Source organism: Entelurus aequoreus, linkage group LG07 (genome assembly GCF_033978785.1).
Source record: "Entelurus aequoreus isolate RoL-2023_Sb linkage group LG07, RoL_Eaeq_v1.1, whole genome shotgun sequence".
NCBI lineage: Eukaryota > Metazoa > Chordata > Actinopteri > Syngnathiformes > Syngnathidae > Entelurus > Entelurus aequoreus.
In genome coordinates this window covers 37,413,318-37,439,145 of record NC_084737.1, presented here as the reverse complement: position 1 = coordinate 37,439,145, position 25,828 = coordinate 37,413,318, and the positions used below count along the sequence as shown (strand labels likewise).

Sequence of the window (25,828 nt, the reverse complement as noted above, 5' to 3'; positions counted from 1 at the left end):
AATCCTGTAGCTCTGACAGAGTGACCACCGGGTTCTTGGTCACCTCCCTGACTAGACTAAGATGAATTCAGCAATGTACAGAGACATCCTGGAAGAAAACCAAGCTGATGGAGTTTGAGAGGTGCTGCAAAGTGGAATGGGAGAAACTGCCTTGAGGTAGGTGTCGTATTCAAAAATACTTGAAGCTCTAATTGCTGTCAAATGTGTGTAAATTGTCAATTAAAAAAACAAAACATTGTCACATTGTCATTATGGGGTATCGTCTGTAGAATTTTGAGGACAAAAATGAATGTATCTCATTTTGGAATATGGCTGTAAAATATCAAAATGTGGAAAAACTGAAGCGCTGTGAATACTTTCCGTACACACTATGTTTGGGACCAGTTTCATTTAAGACACAATGTTATTGATATTAGGGCTGTCAGAGTTAACGCTCATGCTATTAAACACACACCGTTATCGCATTAATCATATATAAACGCAGATGCATTACACAATTTATTCTGAGCATAAATGCTTCTTTGCCTTTGTTGCCCGAAAGGCGGCACAAGTTATTTGATCAGTGATCAGGTCTATGCATCCGTCAGTGTAAGGACACTGACTATTGTGCTCACTGGCAAATTTCACTTCAAAATACACCTGATGGGACTTTAGATACAACTGTGTTGAATAAATAAATGTGCATTCAGGTAAAACCTTTTTTTTTTTAAATCATGTATTACATTCTGACAATAACGTTGCATTTGTGTCCAAATATTGTTTGTTTTTTTAAGTTATTTAAAATTATAATTTACTGTGACTAATCACAATTCATCAAAATGCAAAAGTGTGGTTAATCTGACTAAAACATGTAATTGTTTGACAGCCCTACAAGATATATATCTCTCCATCAGTTGTGGGGGCCCTCCGCCTGGAAAACGTTAAACACCTGCTTTAGGGATCAACTGGTCGCTGCATACCTCAATTTTGATTAAAATTCAAAGGTCTATCGGCCGGTTACATAGTTGTAGCGTGTCATCATGTCATATAGTAAACATAGCCATAATTCTTCCCGTCTACCTAGAGAAGCAAAGCCAACAAGAAGGTTCAGTTTCACATGCAGAAGTGGAGAGAGCGATATTGCACGTAGGCTACTCTCCTTATGAAGGGTCGTATCTCATTGTGACACAGCAGCCTACAGTCTGTCTGAACACTTCCAATAATAGCTGCAACAAAAATAGATGCTCGTCACATGAAATCAATGTCAATTAGATATGACATACATTTTTCCTGCATTCTTCGCTCTAATTTTCACTTCTTCTTTTTTTTTTAAAGATTTCTTGAATAAAAAGCAAATATGGCAGTTTATGCAACATAAGTGACTATTTAATATTGCTGGGAATATAGATATATGAATTGCACCAAAAAGAGGCTTAAAATATAACAGGAGAATGTATAAATTTATAGCAACAGGATTCCACTCCATTCATATTTATGATGATTTTTGTGTGTGCAGAGAGCTAGTGTTTCTTTGTTAGTCCTCCATATAACCCAATGTACAGACATCCTGATCCAGCACCAAACACACTATTTGGCCCCAATGACCTCAAACTATTTGACGGTGTGCTGCCATCTAGTGGAACTTGTGTAAAGCTGCAAACAACACAAAAAATTAAATGATCCAAGACAGTTATTAGGGCAAAACACGTTTAAACCCTATTTAGTGCTATATTTCCATTAATACTCACTAAGGCGACAAATACCAAAATGCAATCCATGCCAAATGAAACTCTTAGGCATATTCTAGTCAAATTAGACAGTTTAAAAACCAACTGCAAATTTGTCAAAATGTCTAATAGAAAAATGTATATGAGGTCAAATGTTTTTTACCAACACATACAAATAACTGTCCTTTATTGTTGTTCTCCTCTGTGAGCTGTCACTGTGCTCTTACTGTTGTATGTTAAAAGATTGCACCTCATCCATCTGGTGCGCGTGACCAAGAGCATCCATCTGGTGATGGCACACATTGTCCACTCACGCTGCAGCACAGGTGGATGATTGTCTTGAACGTCTCCTAAACTGCAACTCTTTCAGCCTTGGTACCGGTATAGTTCGGTTGGTAGAGCGGCCGTGCCAACAACTTCAGGGTTGCAGGTTCTATCCCCGCTTACGCCATCCTATTCACTGCCGTTGTGTCCTTGGGCAAGACACTTTACCCACCTGCTCCCAGTACCACCCACACTGGTTTAAAAATGTAACTTAGATATTGGGTTTCACAATGTAAAGCGCTTTGAGTCACTTGAGAAAAGCGCTATATAAATATAATTCACTTCACTGCTGCGTCAGTGTGTCCCAGTAAGTTGCCGTCTTTATGCCGACATAAAGCATCTCCTAAGAAAAGGGATCTAAGACATCCGTTTCTGGGTGTAGAATTGAAGCTCTGCCACAACATCAACTGACAGAGAGCACTCCCTTGTTGCTAATCTGAAAGAAAACAGGGCACCTCCATCAGTCTTTGGTGTAATTATAGGCCAGTGGTGTCCAAACTTCTTCCATAGAGGGCAACATACAGAAGAATCAAAAGCTGCGTGGGCCACTTTGATATTTTTAGATAGTTGTTTTTTTGTGTTTTACAGTAGACAGGGTAGTATGTATGCCTCATGCCTGTGAGAATCCTGCATGTGACTGAAGCATTAAGGAGTGGGACTATACAGGACAAACTGCAGTGTACTCAAACAACCACCAGGTATCATCTGTGAGCAGATAATACTGTATCATTTTAATCTCAGGGCATTCAATCGATGCAACTGGACGGTTTGGTTTGTCTTAGAAGAGGTTTGGCCTCTCATCAGAGTAGGCTTCATCAGTTCATGCTCATAGACTTAGATTGGTCAGATCTAGATCTGACCAATCTAAGTCTAAGACAAACCAAACAGTCTAGTTGTGATCGATTGAATGCCCTGAGATTACAATGACCTGGATGAATGAGAACATTTATAGACAATACTGTATCATCTCTTTCTCTTTCGGACTTATCGGGTCTTATCAGATCTGTACTGCATTCTTCACCTATTCTTTACTTGCGCGTAAAGTGAAGGATAAAGCAAAAATGCAACCTTACCTACTGTATTATACATACGTAGTACCTTGATTTACAAGTTTAATTGGTTCTGTGACAGACCTCTTAACTCAAAACACTTGTATCTCAAATCAGTCGTCGCCCATTGAAATGAATTGAAATCAATTTAATTGGAGCTTGCCCTCCCTAAACACCACAATTTTAACATGTAACATGCCAATTAAAAATAAAACTTTCTAGATAAGAAATATTGTATGTCATGAGATAATGTAATAATAATGTACAAGATTTGCCTCGGAAAGTGTACTTCTAGGTTATATCCTTCCTTCTCTGCAAAACACACCATCAGCAGCTTTTTCATGTGTTCATGGATAAATGTCCACCATTTAGATATTATTTTAAATGTGTAGCTGGCGTTAGACTTATTCTGCTTCAGTATGGGGCAGACTAACTGATACGGTTGAAATGCTTCGCCAAGTTTTCAACACACTGTCATGTTTTTGATGATTTCTTTCTTGAAATCAATGAATATTATTCACTTGTTCTTCTCAGCATTGTCCTTCACACTCACTTTCTTCCTTCCAATTGTTGGAAAACAAAGTTAGCGAGTAAGTTTTGGTGGGATCTTACGGGATTCATCGTAACATTTGCTACGTCAAATAATGGCGGGATGCTTGTAACTCAAAATGTTGCTTCCAACTTAAAGCATAACAGTTAGCTGAGGGACAGCTTTTATCTCAAAACACTCTTAAGTTGAGGTACCACTGTACATACATCATATATTTTGTATGTTGGTATGTTTCTATGCATGTAACCTGCAGAGCACCTGTTCCGACCACTATGCATACAAGGTCAGCAGGTGGAGCAGGTACAGAGTTTTAAATGGAGATTGACACGTGCATGTCCTTTTCACAACATGCTGACTCACTCTACAAGAAGGCACAACAGCGCCTACATTTGCTCAGAAAACTGAGGACTTTTAGTATCAAGAAATAAATTTTAACACTTGTTTACAGATTACTTATCGAATCTACTTGAATCTATACCATCTCATCCTGGTTCAACTTCCTCAATGTCACCACCACAACACAACTCTCCCACATAATAAATCAGGCCAGGAAAATAAGCAGAACAGCTCAACTGCCTCTGACTGAACTTCATGGGCGCTCAGTGAGAAAGAAGGCCATCCTCATAACGGAGGGCCTCTCCCACCCCCTGCATCACTCCTTCACGCTGTTGCCATCAGGCAGACGATACAGAACCCCAATGGCCAGGAAAAACATTTACAAGAAATCATTCATCCCCTCTGCAATAACTGTTCTAAACAACGATAAAACAGGCCGAACTGTTACTCATGTATACCTATTTTAGTGTAAAAGTGCTTTTTAATTTTGTGACCAAAGCCTTGTCAAAGACACATTTCTGTTTTTCATGTAAAAACTGACAATAAAGCCATATTCTATTCTAGTCTATGTTTTTTCAAAACCTACCTTTGTGTTGTTATTATTAGATATTTGTATCAACATTTCAGCTTTTTTTCTTTACATTCTGCCTTTTTGCTCTACTTTTCCCATTTTTGATGTTTTGGTTCCAAACTCACGGTTTTGTTGCATTTGCAAACAGCTAAATTTATGTACAAAGCAAACTATAACCTGCAACCCAAAAATGTACAAAAATTATTCTCACCGAATGAGAACAAATATACATTTAGAAATAAATCTCACTTAAAACATTTGTTTGCATGTACAACACTTAAAACTTTTAGCATGTCAGTATGTGGAATTAAATTATGGAATGGATTAAGCAAATAAATCAAACAATGTAATAATATAATACAATTTAAGAGGCTGTTCAAACTACAAGTGTTTACAAAGTACAAAGAAGAAGAATTATGATAAACGTCATAAATTTATTGAAAATAAAATATTATTCATGTTATTAAGCGAATCATAACTGATTTAACTACTTACGAGAAGAAATTATGTATTTGGAACATATTGATGTAATTGTGTACAAGTTGAGAACAGGAAGTATGTGCTCGTGATTCCTATGAAGTGAAAAGGGGGGAGGATTAGATAAGCCTTGCTTCTTCCTACTCCTTTTTGGACATGTTGCAAAGAAAATATGTAAAATACGGTACGGTATACATGTTCAACAATTAAGACACACCTCTTAATCAATATTTTTATCAATCACAGGTCTCTCTGTTACCCTGAATTAAATGCAATGCAACATTTTGAGGAAGGCCTTTTTCTTTGCAACCAGTGCACAAAGCAAAGGTCTGCTTGGTAGAGTGTGTATAGGACTTTAGAACCTTTACCTAAACCCCAACGGGATGAACTGGAACAACGCAAGTCAGCACTCAGCACACCATCTTCTCTAGCTCAACACCAGTGACCTTTGACTTCATAAATGTTCTTCTTCCCACAGACACCCTCCAACATCTTGCAGGAAGCCTTCTCAGAAAGGTGGAAACTGTTACAGCTGCAAAGTGGACAACAACTTCCCGTTTTCTTCCATTTTCACCTCCTGTAGGTGACATAGTCACAAGGTCAAAGATTGCCACTTTATTTGTAACAGTTTTTTCAACAAGCCCTCCTGACTTGAAATGTTTATAAATGAATGCATTTATAAATATAGGATGCTTCAAGAAGCTGGCGTCAGAGGTCATATCACTATGCATTGCTATGTTAACCTCATCAGTGCATGTTGTTTTACTTCATATGGTCTTCGATGGTGTTATACAAAACCCAAAAGCAGTGAAGTTGGCACTTAGTGTAAATCGTAAATAGAAACAGAATACAATGATTTGCAAATCCCTTTTAACCTATATTCAATTGGATACACTGCAAAGACAAGATACTTAACGTTCAAACTGGAAAACTTTGTTTTTTGCAAATATTTGCTCATTTGGAATTTGATGCCAGCAACATGTTTCAAAAAAGCTGGCACGAGTGGCAAAAAAGACTGAGAAAGTTGAGAAATGCTCATCAAACACTTATTTGGAAAATCCCACAGGTAAACAGGTTAATTGGGAACAGGTGGGTGCCATGTATAAAAGCAGCTTCCATGAAATGTTCAGTCATTCACAAACAAGGATGGGGAGAGGGACACCACTTTGTGAACAAATGCGTTAGTAAATTGTCAAACAGTTTAAGAACAATATTTCTCAACAAGCTATTGCAAGAGATTTAAGAATTTCACCATCTAAGGTCTTTAATATCATCAAAAGGTTCAGAGAAACTGGAGAAATCACAAGACGCAACATTGAATGCCCGTGACCTTGGATCCCTCAGGCGGTACTGCATCAAAATGCGACATCTGTCTGTAAAGGATATCACCACATGGGCTTAGGAACACTTCAAAAAACCACTGTCAGTAACTACAGTTCATCGCTACATCTGTAAGTGCAAGTTAAAACTACTATGCAAAGCAAAAGCCATTTATCAACAACACCCAGAAACGCCGCCGGCTTCGCTGGGCCCAAGCTCATCTATGATGGACTGATGCAAAGTGTAAAAGTGTTCTGTGGTCTGACGAGTCCACATTTCAAATTGTTTTTGGAAACTGTGGACGTTGTGTCCTCCGGAAGAAAGAGGAAAAGAACCATCCGGATTGTTATAGGCACAAAGTTCAAAAGCCAGCATCTGTGATGGTATGGGGGTGTATTAGTGCCCAAGACATGGGTAACTTACACATCTGTGAAGATACCATTAATTCGGAAAGGTACGTACAAGTTTTGGAGCAACACATGTTGCCATCCAAGCAACGTCTTTTTCATGGACGTCCCTGCTTATTTCAGCAAGACAATGCCAAGCCACATGTTACAATAGCGTGGCTTCATAGTAAAAGAGTGCGGGTACTAGACTTGCCTGCCTGTAGTCCAGACCTGTCTCCCATTGAAAATGTGTGGCGCATTATGAAGCCTAAAATATGACAAGGGAGACCCCAAACTGTTGAACAACTTAAGCTGTACATCAAGCAAGAATGGGAAAGAATTCCACCTGAAAAGCTTCAAAAATTGGTCTCCTCAGCTCCTCAGAGAGTTGTTAAAAGGAAAGGCCATGTAACACAGTGGTAAAAAGGCCCCTGCGCCAACTTTTTTGCAATGTGTTGCTGCCATTAAATTCTAAGTTAATGATTATTTGCAAAAAAAAATTAAGTTTCTCAGTTCGAACATTAAATATCTTGTCTTTGCAGTCTATTCAATTGAATATTAGATGAAAAGGATTTGCAAATCATTGTATTCTGTTTTTATTTACAAATTACACGATGTGCCAACTTCACTGGTTTTGGGTTTTGTATATTTTATGATTAAAATGTGCACTTTATTAACATGCAGTGGTAAGCATGTGCAGACATTTTTGAAGGGAAGAACATTCTGCAGTGACTTGTTTCCTTCCGTTCTCTATAGAGGAACTGCAGCAGTTCAGCGAGTCTGGCGCCATTAAAGTTACATCGGTGCTTTTAGCGACTGGCCTCCAGAGAGCATTCGGCTTTGCTTGATGTGGAAATAGACAACAATACGCATCCGGGGCTCATGCGTTTCTCTGTAGTCATAGTATCATGCCAACAGGAGGTGCATATTAAAATTTATAATAACAAACCCCAGGGAAAACTCTGCAGATTATACAATATTGCGCTAAAGTGAATAAACCCTTCACATGTCAGCAAACCAACTTAGCATACATTCTCCTTCTCAAAGGAAAACACTATACAAATGAAACCTGGATGTACTTTAAAGTACTCAGTGTACAGCTTGTATAGAAGTATACAGTAAATGTTCTATCCACTGAAAATGCCTCAACATAGCCATTATTTTCTATACAGTTGGAAACACATGAGTACCAGACAATTTAAAGGGTCTTGCCTACAAATAGGCATGAGGGCGGTAGATAGAAAATAAAAAGACATTTCTGGGCTCCTTCACGGCACTTATGGTTGAGACATGTTTCGTGCTGGCTCACATCATTTATCCCCCAATGTTACAAATATTTCCAAAAGCATGAGGGGGTGTGCCCTGCCTGCTCTTCTTTGGGCAAAGGTCATAAGTCCACTATTTGTCAAGCCAGGTTTGGATTATTGGCAGAGATGTCGTCTCCGTCGTCTTCATGTCCCTCCATCTGTCTTGCGTTAATGTTTTTGATTGACTAATGTAACAAGCGACTTGACGGGTGACAACCTAGTCCAGCAAACCCGTTTGCTGAAGTAATGGAAGTACTAAAGAGGATTTTCAATGGAAGGCAAAACAATGGGATCAAAATGATGGCAGAAAAGAAGAAGGATAGAAAATGTGATTTGCCATGAAAAACGAGAATGTTGACAGTCGTGACTCATAGATGTTGCAAGCCATATACACAATAAATGCTGTGTGTTGACTTATTTTCAGAGAACAGTCTCTCCCTATTGCAATACAAGATGTACACAGACTACTCTGAAGTTTAATTTACAGTGGAACCTCAATTTACAAACCTTTCTACAAACCCCGTTTCCATATGAGTTGGGAAATTGTGTTGGATGTAAATATAAACGGAATACAATGATTTGCAAATCATTTTCAACCCATATTCAGTTGAATATGCTACAAAGACAACATATTTGATGTTCAAACTGATAAACATTTTTTTTTTTGCAAATAATCATTAACTTTAGAATTTGATGCCAGCAACATGTGACAAAGAAGTTGGGAAAGGTGGCAATAAGTACTGATAAAGTTGAGGAATGCTCATCAAACACTTATTTGGAACATCCCACAGGTGAACAGGCAAATTGGGAACAGGTGGGTGCCATGATTGGGTATAAAAGTAGATTCCATGAAATGCTCAGTCATTCACAAACAAGGATGGGGCGAGGGTCACCACTTTGTCAACAAATGCGTGAGCAAATTGTTGAACAGTTTAAGAAAAACCTTTCTCAACCAGCTATTGCAAGGAAATCAGGGATTTCACCATCTACGGTCTGTAATATCATCAAAGAGTTCAGAGAATCTGGAGAAATCACTGCACGTAAGCAGCTAAGCCTGTGACCTTCGATCCCTCAGGCTGTACTGCATCAACAAGCGACATCAGTGTGTAAAGGATATCACTACATGGGCTCAGGAACACTTCCCAAACATTTACTGAGTGTTGTTAAAAGGAAAGGCCATGTAACACAGTGGTGAACATGCCCTTTCCCAACTACTTTGGCACGTTTTGCAGCCATGAAATTCTAAGTTAATTATTATTTGCAAAAAAAAAATAAAGTTTATGAGTTTGAACATCAAATATCTTGTCTTTGTAGTACATTCAATTGAATATGGGTTGAAAAGGATTTGCAAATCATTGTATTCTGTTTATATTTACATCTAACACAATTTCCCAACTCATATGGAAACGGGGTTTGTATTTGCGAACCACAGACCCCCTGAAAATATGCTTTAGTGTACAAGCCTTGTGTCTGTGTACGTATGTTTCATTGACCCATTCATTGTGTGCCTCACATCGCAGCCATTTTGTTCCCGGCAGCACATCCATTGTGGACGTGCTGATCGATCTCCGTGCTCTTAAGTCAGAGCAGTGCTGCTGTTAGCTACTTTGCTAATTGCTACGTGTTGTGCCTTTTAAGTGTGTTTAGCCTTTTTAGAAAATGGTTATAGGTTTGCTGCCTCAATAATGAGTACAAAGAAAGCAATGGACAAACGATGTGTGGTTTGAAACATTCAGGAAGTACTCACAGCGTTGTCAAAACTGACCGTCTTCCCTCTGCGGCACGCAAAGATTAACAGACAAGGTGAAGTGGATTTAATTTTTTATTTATAATCATTGTAGTGACCTGGCTGTTAAAACTAAGGAGTGTTGGGATTTCAAACTAAGAGTGCACCACACGGCTAGCGACAGTGCGTGTGTGCGTGTGTGTGTGTGTGTGTGTGTGTGTGTGTGTGTGTGTGTGTGTGTGTGTGTGTGTGTGTGTGTGTGTGTGTGTGTGTGTGTGTGTGTGTGTGTGTGTGTGTGTGTGTGTGTGTGTGTGTGTAAGCAGAGCGGCTACAAATAAGGACAGTTCAGCCAGTTGTTGGTTTTTTGACTTTTTTTATTAAATAAAAAGTGATCCTTTACCCCCTAGTTATATTTGTTTGATATACAGTACAGTATAGTGCTTCATATTGTGTTCATAGTGTAAAACCTTGAACTAAAATATGAATATTTGTCAAGGCTGGAACCTATTATTCATGTTTACGTTGTTTCTTATGGAGATACTTGCTTCAGTATACAAAGTGTGCTAATTACAAACCCTGTTCAAGAACCAATTAAGTTTGTAAATGTAGGTTACATTGTATGTCATACTGTCCCTCGATAAGATATAATAAAATGGTTCCTGAAAGTTAATGGGTGAACTTATTTTGTGAGACACTGCATTGATAACTGCAATATCAGGCAGTATATTACTCTAGATTATCCATGAACGTTGTACTTTTTAAAATCCATATAGCCTTGAAACAAATTGACAGATGAGAGCATCTTTAACGCTTTTACATTTATAGCTTGAGTATGGAAAATATTAAACATGAAATATTTAGCAGTGTCCAAGCAGGGGGGAAAGCAGAGTTTATATTAATATTTATTTTTGATTACTTTGATCACTAAAGCATTAAACTAAACCAGTGGTTCTCGAACTTTTTTATACCAATTACCATTTCAGAAAAAACTTAGCTCTTCAAGTACCACTATACTGACCAACAATAAAACAGTAGCGTAGTAGGCCTAAGTATTCATTAAAAACAAGGCAGAAGCTTTATTTAACAAGTATATTTTATATTATGGCCACTGTAATATTACAAAGAGTTTGAACAGTAACACTGTTTGGATATAGAAAAATAAAACACTGTACTTTAATGAAGAGATTATTTGGCATATCACTAGATGAAGCTAGTGGTACATGAGAAGATCCCAACAAACTGGAAAAAATGGCTCATCATCAAACTAGCAAAGAAAGGGAATCTCAAAGAATGCAAGAACACGAGAGGCATCACACTACTCTCCGTAGTAGGAAAGATAGTTGGGAGAGTCATTGTAGATCGCATAAGAAAAGGAATCGACTGCAGGCTGAGAAAGGAGCAAGCAGGGTACAGAACGGGCAGAGAAACAACAGAGCAAGTCTTCATACTGCGAAACATAATTGAACAGGTTAACAAGTGGTAAGCAACACTATTTATGAACTTCGTCCACCACGAAAGCCTATGGATGATTATGAAGAAATATGGAATTCCAGAGAAGATTGTGAGAATGGTGAAAACATTTTACGAAGACTTCCAGTGCGCAGTAGAAGACCAAGGATAAACATGCGAGTGGTTCAACATTAAAACCGGTGTCAAACAAGGATGTAATATATCCGGATTCCTGTTCTTGATCGTGATGGATTGGATAATGCGAAGAACAGTTAAAGAGGGAGAGAATGGAATTCGCTGGAAGCTAACATTAAAACTCGACGACCTGGACTTTGCGGATGACGTAGCATTACTGTCCTCCACAAAACAGCACATGCAGAGTAAAACAACATGGATGGACGAAGAAGCCGGGCGAGTAGGACTCAGGATCAATACAAAAAAGACAAAAACAATGAGGATCAATGCAAGAAACCAGGAAAAAAATCCAAATTAATGGACAATATGTCGAAGAGGTAGACCAGTTCACCTAATTGGGAGCCACAGTTTGTAAAGAGGGAGGGGGCATGAAGGATCTGAAGAATAGACTGTCGAAAGCGAGAGGCGCATTCATCAGACTTGGAAAGACCTGGAGCTCCAACAGCATCACAAGAAGAACAAAACTAAAATTGTACAAGAAACTAGCGGTACCAATATTGCTATATGGGTGTAAAACCCGGAAAAAGAACAGAGGAGATAACAGGGCGGTTGACGTATTCCATAACAAATGCCTACAAAGAATACTCAGAATATGCTGGCAAGATCACATCAGTACTGAAGAATTGCTGTAAAGAGCGAATATGAAAACACTCAGTGAGGATGTAAAGCTACGAAGATGGAAGATGATTGGACACATACTATGGCAGGACCACAACAACAAATGCAGCATAGCCATGACCCAGGCACCAGAGGGGAAAATAAGAAAGGAAAACCAAAGACCACCAGGAGGTGTACCGTTGAGAAAGAAAGGAAAGCAGGAGGATGGAACTCATGGTCGGAGGCGAGGACTGCAGCAGCCGATCGTGAGAAGTGGATTAGCTCTGTGAGGGCCTTATGTGCCATGATGCATGAAGTGGATAGGTAACAGGTATGTACCACTAGTGGTGTATGTACCACTAGTGGTGTATGTACCACTAGTGGTATACGTACCACAGTTTGAGAATCACTGATCCAAACCATTGAAAACTGTTTTAATAGCCTTTAAAAATATAAGACGTTCATCATCACTAGACTAACAGTTAAATGGTGAAATGTCACACTCCTAAACAATATGTTTATTATTGTGGTTGCTATTTGCTTCCATATGCAGTAACTAAATAAGAGAACCACACCAGTGACTAGAGGTGGGAGAAATAATAGTTTCTTAGATGCATCGCAATTCGGACACGGACGATTATAAAATCGATTAGTAAACATCAATAATCAATTTATTTATTGTAAATAAATTGATGCAGACTGTTTTAAAATGTGGCTGACTGCAGCGAAACACCTCACCGAGATATCCGACCACCTCATTTATTTAAGGGCACTTATGTTCCAGTTTTACACATCCATCTATCCATTTTCTACCGCTTGTCTCTTTCGGTGTTGCGGGTGCTGGAGCCTATCCCAGCTGCACTTAGGCTGAAGGTGGGGTACACCGCTTGGACAGGTCGCCACCTCATCACGGGGCCAACACAGATAGACAGACATCATTCACACACTAGGGCCACACTAGGGCTATCCCCAGGTGCATGTCTTTGGAGGTGGGAGGAAGCCGGAGTACCCGGAAGGGAACCCACGCAGTCATGGGGAGAACATGCAAACGCCAAACAGAAAAACCCAGAGCCCAGGGATCAAAACCCAGGACCTTCTTGTTGTGAAACACACGCACTAACACCTGTGCCAGCACCTTTACCATGAATTGATTTACGTGGACCCCGACTTAAACAAGTTGAAAAACGTATTCGGGTGTTACCATTTAGTGGTCAATTGTACGGAATATGTACTGAACCGTGCAATCTACTAATAAAAGTTTAAATCAATCAAAAAAGCATGCTGCCCCAAGATTCACACATTTCTATTAATTTGATAAATGTAATGGGAATTAATTTAACAGTTTTTTATTGCAAATGCACTGTTTTTAAAAGTTGCAAGTTGTAAACGCTTATTTAGTGAAACGAAAACAAATTTAAAACTGCATTTTTATACATAAACAAAGGATGCATCAATAATCCATTTTTAATCTAATCTTAGCTCCTGAATTGTAATCGTAATCGAATTGTGAAGTCCCCAAAGATTCCCAGCTCTACCAGTGACAGTGCAAACTAGTCTGCATTAGATGCAAAGCAAGGCTAGGCAAGACAAGAAGAGAGGTAGCCAAGGGAAAATCACAACACAATTATGGACAGGAAGAAACACTAAACACAATTAGAAAAAATAACAGTCATGATGGACCATGACCATACTTGCCAACCTTGAGACCTCCAAATTCGGGAGATTTGTGGGGGGGGGGGGGGGGGTGATGAAGTTACGTCTCTTTCCTTCATACTTCAGAACCGAATCCCACACTTGCCCATGACAAATTTGTGCTTTGTTTTAAAGATGTGATATTTGGATTTACACTACACTATATTCATAAATGTAGGTTTCTCAATACCCGACCTGTTTTTTGTGCCTTTAAAAAAGATTTAGAACTCTACATTAAAACACTCTGTACCTCTAACAACCAAAAAGTTGTGAAAACGATGATGCTGTGCTCCAAATTTGGATTATTTACAGAACTTGTGTGAGCCTATGGCTTTACATTTTGTTACATATACACTACCGTTCAAAAGTTTGGGGTCACCCAAACAATTTTGTGGAATAGCCTTAATTTCTAAGAACAAGAAAAGACTGTCGAGTTTTAGATGAAAGTTCTCTTTTTCTGGCCATTTTTAACGTTTAATTGACCCCACAAATGTGATGCTCCAGAAACTCAATCTGCTCAAAGGAAGGTCAGTTTTGTAGCTTCTGTAACGAGCTAAACTGTTTTCAGATGTGTGAACATGATTGCACAAGGGTTTTCTAATCATCAATTAGCCTTCTGAGCCAATGAGCAAACACATTGTACCATTACAACACTGGGGTGATAGTTGCTGGAAATGGGCCTCTATACACCTATGTAGATATTGCACCAAAAACCAGGCATTTGCAGCTAGAATAGTCATTTACCACATTAGCAATGTATAGAGTGTATTTCTTTAAAGTTAAGACTAGTTTAAAGTTATCTTCATTGAAAAGTACAGTGCTTCTCCTTCAAAAATAAGGACTTTTCCATGTGACCCCAAACTTTTGAACGGTAGTGTGTATATATATATATATATATATATATATATATATATATATGTATATATATATATTTTGCATTGTTCTTTAGTTGCTTTATTAAATTTACAAACCCCCTGGCGCTGTTTTGTACTGATTTTGTACTGTTTCTGTACTTGTTTTTATTTTTTTTTGATTGTATGTAAATGTTGAATGTTATAAATAAAGGTTTTGAAAAAAAAATAAAAATAAAAAAAATAAAAAGACTCCCACACTTGCCGTCAGGGTGCACAATACAACGTAAACCGTTGGCCAACCAAAAAGTAACCACAGAACTAGTTTTCTGTGGTTACTTTTTGGTTGGCCAAGCGGACGTGAGGAGAGGCTGTCCTCACTCAGGTCCGCACGGACCTGGAGGGGGCGTGCCTTAAGTCCGGCTGGAAATCGGGATAAATTCGGGAGAATGATTGTCCCGGGAGATTTTCGGGAGAGGCACTGAAATTCGGGAGTCTACCGGAAAATTCGGGAGGGTTGGCAAGTATGACCATAACAGTATCACAATAATAAACATATTGTCAGATTATTACATCTCTGACTATAGCTTCCATTAAAATACATTTATGAATCCTGCCTATTTGTCATACAATTCTTGTGTTTCATCTCACTAGCAAGTGTAAATACTGTACAGTACGCCCTCCAACCAGGCCATTATACGAATGGCCATTAGAGGGCAATAGAGCGCAGTTCTCCTTTAGCCTTCGGTATTTTGCTGTGTTTTTATACATGATTTTTTTTTTAAATATTGTGATTATTTTAACATGGGATGCAGTAATTCGCTATTGCGCATTCAATATATATCTTGTTTAGAATATGAATGTGTGTTCGTTGCACCTGCAGGATGTTTTAATGACGATCAGTGTGTTCACCATGGAGGGAACACAATTTCATTGAGTACTACTGTCAACAAAACATGCATTTTTAAATATGTTATATGCACAGCACCTCCCTGTCCCACCACCTCGTGCTGGCCAGAGCCGTGTATAGAGAGAATGGCCAACTAAACAACAAGCGCCATGCTTACTACCAAGGACGTGTGCGACTGTGCACGGAAGCATGCAATTGCAGTCGTTCTGACATCGTTTTCCTGACGAAATACACCAAAATAACACGTCTAAATATAGTTTCAAACATACTCCAGCTCTTAAATTTACAACACAGCATGTTTTTATTTTGTCAAAGTATAAATTTGGGGCAATTCTGCAGCCGTATTTGATGCACTCTGTTGTTGATGTTTATGGAGTGTTTAGTGACCAGCAGGCTGCCTAACACGCTCCGACTGGCGCACAAACGTAAAAAAAAACACAAAACGATCCAAAAACGATTTGGCAAAAATTCTCATTGGCTTTGGACCAACAATTAGGGAGAAAGTATGACTGTGGTGCCTGCCTCCAATGTGCGTTTACTTAGTTTTTTTTAAACATTTTTCATAAGTTTTGCTGTGGCGAGTCTGCAAGACTTCCCAATGTTATTATTACCATACTAGAATACTGAACTAATGCTGCTTTTTACTGGAATATTTGTTAAATTTAGTTTGGATTATTGGTGACAAATACAGAAAACGTGCAGTTTTGAAGCAATGTTTTGTCAGGCAGTGTATCTATTCACTGTTACTGAGAGTCCAAGTTTCCGATATGCTAGCTCAGTGTCTTTCAACCACTGTGCCGTACGGTGAAATACAGCCTGGTGTGCCGTGGGAGATTATGCAATTTCACCTAATTGGGTTAAAAATATTTTTTGCACACCAGTAATTAAAATTCGCAATTAATGTGCCGTTGTTGACTTTCTGTACAGCGCAGGTAGCTAATTGCTTTGTAGATGTCGGGAACAGGTTGTGTGAAACGACGATGGTTTGTCATGATCACATTATGCAGACGACAGCAGGAGGCAGTGTGCAGGTAAAAAGGTATCTAATGCTTAGACCAAAAATAAACAGAAGGCAAGTGAACTGAACTGGCTGCAAAGTAAACAAAAACAGAATGCTGGACGACAGCAAAGACTTACAGCGTGTGGAGCAGACGGCGCCCACAAAGTACATCCGTACATGACAATGAACAATGTCCACACAAAGAAGGATAGCGTCCGCGCAACTTAGATAGTCTCGATTGCGAAAACAAAGCAGGTGCAGGGAAGAGCGCTCAGGGAAGACATAAAACTGCAACAGGAAAATACCAACAAAACAGGAAAAAACACCAAAATACGAGCGCAAGACAAGAACTGTAACACTGCAAACAGGAAAACAGCAAAAAACTCCAAATAAGTCACGGCGTGATGTGACAGGTCGTGACAGTACACCTACTTTGAGACAAGAGCTACAGTGATGCATGGTTGGTTATGGTTTAAATCCATATCCAACAATTGCGACAACGACTTTTTATTGTCAATATCGGCTGCGGAGTTTCATTTTTTAATGTTTTGTGCTTGTGGTGTGCCTCTGGGTTTTTTCAATGAAAAAAAATGTGCCTTGACTCAAAAAAGGTTGAAAAACACTGTGCTAGCTTACCTCGAACAATATATTGTTGTCAATCATTGGCACTTCTTCCCGGCTAACCTTTACTTTCCTAACTTTTTCTACGCTAATGCCTCCCGCATTTCTTGGCGATTGGGATGTGGCCCCCCTGCCACACAACAGGGCATGTGAACACGCAAAAAAAGTCCTCATTCGGTGTTGCTCATCGGCGGCTCCGAGATGGTGTCCAACATGGCGTCTTGTAGTCACGTGTTGGGCTTTTGTCCAATCATTTCGGAGATCTTTCGAAACCGAGTTGACTCTCCCTCCTCTCTCTCTCTTTCTCCGAACAGAACCGAGTGATTCCGCAAATGTACGAGCTGCGGCCCGAGCGAGCAGCCATAATTGGGATTATTCAGGAATAATTCGCTCAATCTAGGTGCCTTTTTTGCCTTTTGCTTTTTTTTTTTAATCATTCCTCCTACCGGTCTTCATCATTTCGACATCGTTGACGATGTGAATCTATATCCATTTGCCTGTTTTTTTCATTGTGCCGCGGACGGGGTGCCTTTTTTTTGTTTTATATTCCGGGTAGCTCAAGCTTCGCCGGGGAGCAAAACAAAGGCTGTAATTCAAGTGTTTGCGTGGAATTTCATCGGCCCCCCCCGCACGGAGAAAGATGGAGAAATGGAAGACTTGTCTGTGCGGACAAAATCCACGTCAAGCGCGTTCATTTAGGGGCCGCACGGTCGTTCTCTCTCGTCTCTCTGCCGTCTGTGGGTGGGTTTTTATAAGCATTGAAAATCTGACATCATTTGGATAAATGCACGGAAGAAGATATAGTTTCCGTTTGTCCTCTGGAGATCCACCCGCGACGTGATGCAGCACAGACTGTTTACACGGCCGACGTTCAGTGGATATAGTTCTCTTTTCCCGTTAGCCGCCTCTTAAATGTGGCTCAAGCTTCATCCCGGATTGTCTGATCAGCTGTTGGCGGCCCCGGTGCTGTTGTTGATTCGCGTGTTCCCTTTCCCCCCCTGCGTGGATTTATGCATAACAGGTGTTGTTGAACACGACACGAGGATTTATTATGTGCTCTTCTTCTCTCCCTGCGAGCAACGGTGAGACAAAAGCGACTCATATTTTTGATGCTGTTTTTTTTTTTTTTTTTTTTTTTTTGGGCACAAATGAGAGGATGCAAGGTATGTGTGTATCTCCACTAACACACGCACGTATGCACGCACACACACTCTTGGGTGGCAGGGAGCGGGAGTTGGGGGGGGGAGGGGGGGGGGGATTGTGACACCTGTTCCTGTGTTTTTTAGCCCATCCAGGCCCAGCTGACATGGCAGCCTCCTCTAAAGATATTTGTCAAGGTGGCAAAGGGCTTGCATGTGTGTGTGTGTGTGTGTGTGTGTGTGTGTGTGTGTGTGTGTGTGTGTGTGTGTGTGTGTGTGTGTGTGTGTGTGTGTGTGTGATGAAAATAAGCGTACATGGCCTACATTGACAAGGCCCACCCAGACTAGCACAGCAGCGTGTTTGACATGAGCCCGCATTCACAAAGAGGCCCTGCTACGATCATTACAACCATTTTTTTTTGCACACTTGTGAATGGTGCAGAGCGAACATCCTCACCCTCTCCTGACACCATTTCATTTGCAACAGCATCTCTCGGTTTGTTGGACGGCGACTGCTCCTTATAACCCCCCCCCCCCCCACCCCCATCCCTCCACCCGCCCCACTCTACACCCCCGTGCATTCACTCAAACACCCACACTTGCACAAAGTATGCGAGCTGTTGTATCTTAGCAACGGGATAGGTAATTACCGAGAAAGCCGAGGATCTGGCGTTCCGTCGAGCCGCCGATCTGATCCCGGCATTTGAGGAAACAGGAAGGGGTCACATTTTCGCGGTGTTGCCCGACATGACGACAGCTCGTCTCGGCGGCGGGGCCGGCGTCCACCCCTTCATGAAACGTGTTTCTGTGTTCACAGGTGGCGAGCCGCTGGACAAAGAGGAAAGATGAGTCTGACGTGTAGAAAATACCTCCTCTTGTAGAAGCGAGCCGAGGCGAGCAGACGGCGGCTGTAAGAGGATCAGTGGAGCTTATAGAGCAGGCACACCCGTGTGGCGGCTGATAGAATGGCCAACCAGAGCTTCGCCATCGACGGCCCGGGCAGTTTGCTGGCTGTGTTGGCCTCACAGAGCGGCCTGGCCAGAGGAGGCAGCAGCAGCGACAGCAGCAGCGGCGGAGGAATTTCGGCCACAGATGTGTCGGCGTACTTCAAGTTAGTCTTCTTGGGGTTGATCATCTGTGTCAGCCTGGTGGGCAACCTCCTGGTCTCCATGCTGGTCCTACGAGACCGGACACTCCACAAGGCCCCGTACTTCTTCCTGTTGGATCTGTGTCTGGCCGACGCGGTCCGCTCAGCGGCCTGCTTCCCCTTCGTGCTGGTGTCGGTGCACAACAGCTCGGCGTGGACCTACAGCGCCCTCAGCTGCAAAGTGGTGGCGTTCATGGCCGTGCTCTTCTGCTTTCATGCTGCCTTCATGCTCTTCTGCGTGGCCGTCACGCGCTACCTTGCCATCGCCCACCACAGGTTCTATGCCAAGCGCATGACCATCTGGACCTGCGCCGCCATCATTTGCATGGTGTGGACTTTGGCGGTCGCCATGGCGTTCCCGCCCGTCTTTGACGTGGGTACGTACAAGTTCATCCGGGATGAGGATCAGTGCATTTTTGAACACCGCTACCTGAAGACGAACGACACCCTGGGTTTCATGCTCATGCTGGCCGTAGTGGTTCTGGCCACGCACGGCTTCTATGCCAAACTGCTGCTCTTCGAGTACAGGCACCGCAAGATGAAACCGGTCCAGCTGGTACCAGCTATCAGCCAAAACTGGACCTTCCATGGTCCCGGCGCGACGGGCCAAGCCGCGGCTAACTGGATCGCCGGGTTCGGTCGAGGTCCGATGCCGCCCACTCTGCTGGGAATCCGGCAGAACCTACACAATCAACACCGGCGGCTGCTGGGGATGGATGAGGTGAGGTCCGAGAGGAGGCTGGGTCGCATGTTCTACACCATCACCCTGCTCTTCCTGGTCCTGTGGGCTCCTTACATCGTGGCGTGCTTCTGGAGGGTGTTTGTCAAGTCGTGCAGCATCCCTCACAAGTACCTCTCCATCACTGTGTGGATGAGCTTCGCTCAGGCCGGAGTCAACCCCATCTTCTGCCTCCTGCTCAACGAGGATCTGAGAAAAGTGCTGCGAGCCCACCTGCCCACCTACTGGAGGACTAAACAACACCTGCCCCAGGACGAGGCCTACTGCATCATGTGAGGGAGGTCGCCAGGAGAATGTCTTTTAGATACGAGAAAAAGGATATGACCCCAACTTTTTTTGCCAATGGCACGGTGCCATTTTAAAAAGAATGTCGATATTTGTCTGTTAGAGGTTTGGACGCGGCCACAGAAAACTGAACTCTCGAATGGTTCGTGTTTTCTGATGATGGATGAATAGGTGAGCTCACCCCTGGAAGTGAAACGGATGCCATTTTTAATATCATGTTGCCTTAATATAGAGGGACACAGTTCAGTGTCTGTGCCACTTCAGGCACAAAACTGAGCATTAGAACGTTTTGATCACAGACCTGAAACACATCATGAGGAACTCAAAGAGTCTGAAAGGATGGAGAGACCGCCTCAGACTCCTTTTCGTGTCATTAAAAGGAGTCTTTGGATTTCTTTGGATACATTTAAATAGCAGTGACAAACCCACCAGACCCCTAACATGCTTTCGGACTTCATTTGGGGTGCGCTAGATTTCTTTGTATCGTAAACAAACAAAAAATTGCCTGTTTTTCCTTTATTTGTAAACAATACATGGTAAGCAGATGACACTATTTTGAAATATGACTTGGTTTCATATTGTACGGACTGTACAGGAAGGTATACTCCTGCTTGTGTGTTTTTATATTGCATTTGTGAGTATACGTGCGCGAGGGGGAAGCATGCACTGATGTACCGATGCCGACCATGTTGGTGCAGCTGTGATGTCATCATAATTACACGTTGACCATGGTTGTATGGGAACGACGCCGACGAGGTCATAGCAGTCTAGGGAGCGAGAGGGGGATGACCAAAAAGGACTAAAGATGATGTGAACAAGTCAACATGATATGTGCTCTGGTATTATAATACAAGCCATCAAATGGAAATGGATGATTTTTAAAGTATGAAAGACAATGCCTAATATAAGCGATTATAAAATACGGCAAGCAGACCACCTGAAGTACTTACGTACATTGTACAAAAAATATGCAAATTGGCATTTATTTGCAGATCAATGATGATGGGGAATGTTTTTAAAGTATCGACAAGTGATTCTAAATGCGGGTGAATATTAAATGTTAAGCCATTCCAACGTCAACCATTTGAGTGTCTGGATGGATCACACTTCTTAAGTTGTTCTTCTTCCCCCAAACTGTCTCCAGCAGCTGTATTGAGTGGTCTCTCCAAATTCAGATTTGTGCAACTGCAGTATATTAGGCATAGATATAAACGTGTGCAGTCGATCTCGAATGTGGACACTTGCACTACATTAGCATGTATTCCACCAAATTTCAGATTGGAAACGGGGCAGGGGGGGGGGGGACTTGTACAGATGTTGATATGGAAGTCCAAGTGAAAAGTGAACTGAGCTCTGTGATTTTTACATCTGGCATTGCTTTGCGAGATGATATTCTGTAACTGTACAGTTCCGCTGAGGTGGCTCTTTTGCCCACTCATCAATAAAGACTCTACTTTTGATGCATTCCGAGTTATGTGGTGCCTGAGAGGCGAGACGGCTGTGCTACTGCAGGAGAGATGGTAGAGTATGAGGTGCATTTGTAACAAATGATTATTTTAATAGTCCACCAGTCAGCAAGTTGTTTTTTTTCGATTGGTGGACTAGTCAAACAATTAATTGCTTATGATCTGCTGTACATGTTTGAGTTTGACGTTGAGTCCCCAACTTGATTTTAACTCATTTTGAAAACCTATTACCAGGGCTGTCCCGCCCTATAGGCGGAGAATGCGTTCTGCATGGGCCCCGCGCTACATGGGGGCCCCTGTTTTGCCTGAACAAGCACATATAAAGTATAATGTGTGTACATTATAGGTGTAATGTTAATTGATGAAAGACATACACATTTACAACAGACGTTTGGATTAGTCTCCTTTGTACTAAAATAAATAATTGAACAATTAATTTTTATTTCTTAGTTTTACAGCAAAACATGCATAAAATGTATTTTAAAATTGATTAAAAAAAGCATAACAATTGTTTTACATAAATAAAATACTTCTCTTTGTTTATAATGTATATTTTCTGCTGGATCTACTCTATTTTATGCTGCCCTTTTTTATGCTGCAGCTGTTACATATACTGTAATATAGTACATGGTAATTAGGATTTGTTATATATTGTATATATTATATACAAATATAGTATAATATAATAAAATATTACATCAGTATATATTATATACTGTATATATAATATGTAAATATAACATGCATGTTATATTTTATATTGCTACTATGTCTACTTTATACCTGCGTTATCCTTTCCATCCTTACACTTTCCATCCTTTGTAACTGAGCTACTGTGTGAAACAATTTCCCTTGTGGATCAATAAAGTTTGTCTAAGTCTAAGTCTAAATACCTCCAAATAAAATTCTGTATAGGGTCCTGCCTATTAAGCTATGGTGAAATCAATTGTAAAATAAAAAAATCAACATACATTTCTGGGAAAGGAATCATTTTACTTTATGACACAAAAGTATAAAATCTCAGTAAAAATAAATCATGTCCAGTAAACATGACATTCAGTGCAAAATGTATTTTTATTAGGGTTATTTAGCTGCAATCATTTACCTAAAGGAACACAAGTGTGCACATGAACATTCCTGGGAGTCTATCAATAAACTTTTGCTAAACAACATTATTAAATCTTTGTTGATTAATTCTTACAATAAACATTGCTGATTATTTGGACTAATCGTTGCAGTCCCAGAATGTTCGATAACATTCCACCTACTACCTGTAGAGTTTAGACACTGCAGCCTCATAGGAAGGTTCTGGGTTCCAATCTTGAGCATTCAGTCTTTACGTCTTCTCCATGTGTTTGTCTCAAAAAATTAGAAAGTTCATTGAAGACTCCAAGTTGTTCATTTGTGTGTGCTTGTGGAGAATGCGGTCTGCAGAAGTATATTCCCTTCAAAATCAGGATTTTACCCCGTGAGTAAATTCGTTAACTACCTCTGACCCTGAGCTATGGTAGGCCTCAAAGGCGCCGATCGTCGAGCACCCACGTGGGATTGATGGAAACTTTCCAATCTTTAAAATCATTTTTGAAAAATCAATCTTGTTGTAGTTGATTTTGTGGCGAGTTTGGTCCATTTTACAAAATAATAAAGTCACAAAGCATATGGGGTATTAACTTCGCTGAACGTCTATTTTTTGTTTTATACACACACACCGAGCACCCACTGGCAGAAATGTAGATCGGTGCCTATGGTAGGCCTAAAGATATTATAAATATACAATTTAATGTAAAAATTTTATATTTTTCACCATTGGGTTGCCGACTAGATGGTCCGAGACACTTCCGCTTGCTTACAGGGAGTTGCTCTTTGTGTTGCCCAATGGGTTTGTTATATGCTGTCATTTTTGTGTCTTCACCGTTATTGTAGTTAGTGTTCTTTCTAGTAGGATTCAAGATTGCCATAAAATATTCAACTATTAGACATTTAGTCTGCGCAGGGCATAATTAAACTAAACTATGAAGTTAAGATGAGTGCCTCAAATAATGGGGCCGCAAGTTTGAGACCTCTTCCATAGACAGACATAAGGTTGACTATTATGATCTCTTTAATCTCAATCTTTCCGCTCAGAAGGATGTTCCTGACCAGCCCGTAAAGCCAACAACATTAATGTTCATTGTTATGGAGAAAATACATTCGGTCTTTATGGGACACTCATAGTTCAACATGTCCCTGCATGACATTTATTGGAGAACGAAACAAGACCTTTACCTTTATGATGATTCTCACGTCAGTGGAAGGGTGCTTGTGCTGCTGCTGCCCCACAGTGATCAGGAACATGGTTCAAATCAGGACTTTATTTGATGTGGAATTGCATGTTCTCTCCTGGTATTCTGACGTCCTTTCAGAGTCCAAAAACATGAATGCTAAGACTCCAAACTGTGAGTGTGGATGGGTGTCAGTGGGTCCTTTGATTGACATTGACGTCAGTCCAGTCAGTATTATTTTATTACCATTTTTAACTATATGGTTTCACTGCCGCTTGGATGGCATGTTGGGTCCATTTTCAACAAAAACATTCAGCCATTCATTTTCTATATTTTGTCCTCACGTTCACACTCATATTCACATCTATGGACAACCCAGAGCCTAATGATATATTTAGTAATGGATCTCCTGACTGTGAGGCAGCTGTGCTAACTAACCATGCTGCCATGTTAGTTGTGTTCCTGCTAATGTCCTCTCAAGCCCTGTCCACACGGAAACGTTCGAGGTCAGAACTTTCAAGTATTGCATCATGTCCGCCTTTCATCCACATGGCAACAGCCAGGGCTGATTTGAGGCAAACAAGATACTGTTTGTGGCCCAATTTGAGGCTTTAACATGACTTACTTACTATCAATATTGTTAGACTCCTGAAAAGTAATTATTGACCTTATTTGTTTGAAATTAGCCTTTTAAAAGACAGCATGCAGTTTGTCCCCAAGATTTGATATAGAATAGAATAGAATGCCTTTTATTGTCACTATACACAGGTACAATGAGATTAAAAGCAACTCCAGTATCAGTGCTGCAGTCTACAAATATGCAAAACATAGGAAGGAAAGAAAAGAAAAATAGTGCAAAAGGAGGTAAGGTGCACAGTCCAGTCCTGAGAACGAATGTTCTGAATGTGTTGTTTAAATCAGTGGTACCCAACCACCGGGCCACGGCCCGGTACCGGTCCGTGGATCGATTGGTACCGGGCCGCACAAGAAATAAAATTTAAAAAATTAAAATAAAAATGTTTTATTTATCCATTTATTTTTAAATTAAATCAACATAAAAAACACGAGATAAACTTACAACTAGTGCACCAACCCAAAAAACCTCCCTCCCCCATTTACACTCATTCACACTCATTCGCACAAAAGGGTTGTTTCTTTCTGTTATTAATATTTCTGGTTCCTACATTATATATCAATATAGATCAATACAGTCAGCAGGGATACAGTCCGTAAGCACACATGATTGATTGATTGTATTTTTTTATGACAAAAAAATAAAAAATAACCCCCCCCCCCTGGTCCGTGGGACACATTTTCAAGCGTTGACCGGTCCGCAGTTACAAAAAGGTTGGGGACCACTGGTTTAAATAATATACTATATACATATATACAGAAGCATTCAGACTGTGGGTGGAAAGTAAAAAGTGCACACAGAGGGGTGCTAGACTATAAAATCAGTGTCAATGAGAGTTCACCGTGGTTATGGCTTTAGGGAAAAAACTGTTCTTGAGTTTGTTTGTCTTAGACCCGATGACCCTGTAGCGACTTCCTGAGGGCAGCAGGTCAAACAGGTCAAAGCAACAACTTTATAAAATTTTTGTTCTGGTTATCTAATTCATGTAGGATTACCATTAGTGGATGATAATAATACATCATTATGATAATTACAATTATTAGTGTATCTACTGGGGGTTAAGCCTCCCCTGTTTCGAAAAATGTAATCA

The 25,828-nt window shown here is 40.6% G+C and overlaps 1 protein-coding gene and 1 long non-coding RNA gene across 3 annotated transcripts in view; one reads left to right on the top strand and one right to left on the bottom strand.

Moving 5' to 3' along the window:
- LOC133653786 (uncharacterized) overlaps positions 1–19,075 on the bottom strand; it is a 56,596-nt gene extending 37,521 nt beyond the window's left edge. Inside the window, exon 1 of the long non-coding RNA XR_009826771.1 lies at positions 18,857–19,075. This is a non-coding gene — a long non-coding RNA (uncharacterized LOC133653786). The remainder of the gene's footprint in view (positions 1–18,856) is intronic.
- LOC133653785 (probable G-protein coupled receptor 173) lies at positions 17,387–21,694 on the top strand. Of its 2 annotated transcripts, none has more exons than XM_062053477.1 (2): positions 17,387–18,230; positions 19,024–21,694. In XM_062053477.1, the coding sequence occupies exon 2, from the start codon at positions 19,172–19,174 to the stop codon at positions 20,366–20,368; it is 1,197 nt and encodes a 398-aa protein (XP_061909461.1). In that variant the 5' UTR covers positions 17,387–18,230; positions 19,024–19,171; the 3' UTR covers positions 20,369–21,694. The 2 variants fall into 2 exon arrangements, with proteins under 2 accessions (XP_061909461.1, XP_061909462.1); XM_062053478.1 differs by lacking the exon at positions 17,387–18,230 and adding an exon at positions 18,550–18,702.
- Positions 21,695–25,828: the final 4,134 nt, after the last annotated feature.

Excerpts from the sequence above, each read along its gene's own strand:
- LOC133653785 (XM_062053477.1), top strand. The coding sequence starts at position 19,172 with ATGGCCAACCAGAGCTTCGCCATCGACGGCCCGGGCAGTTTGCTGGCT.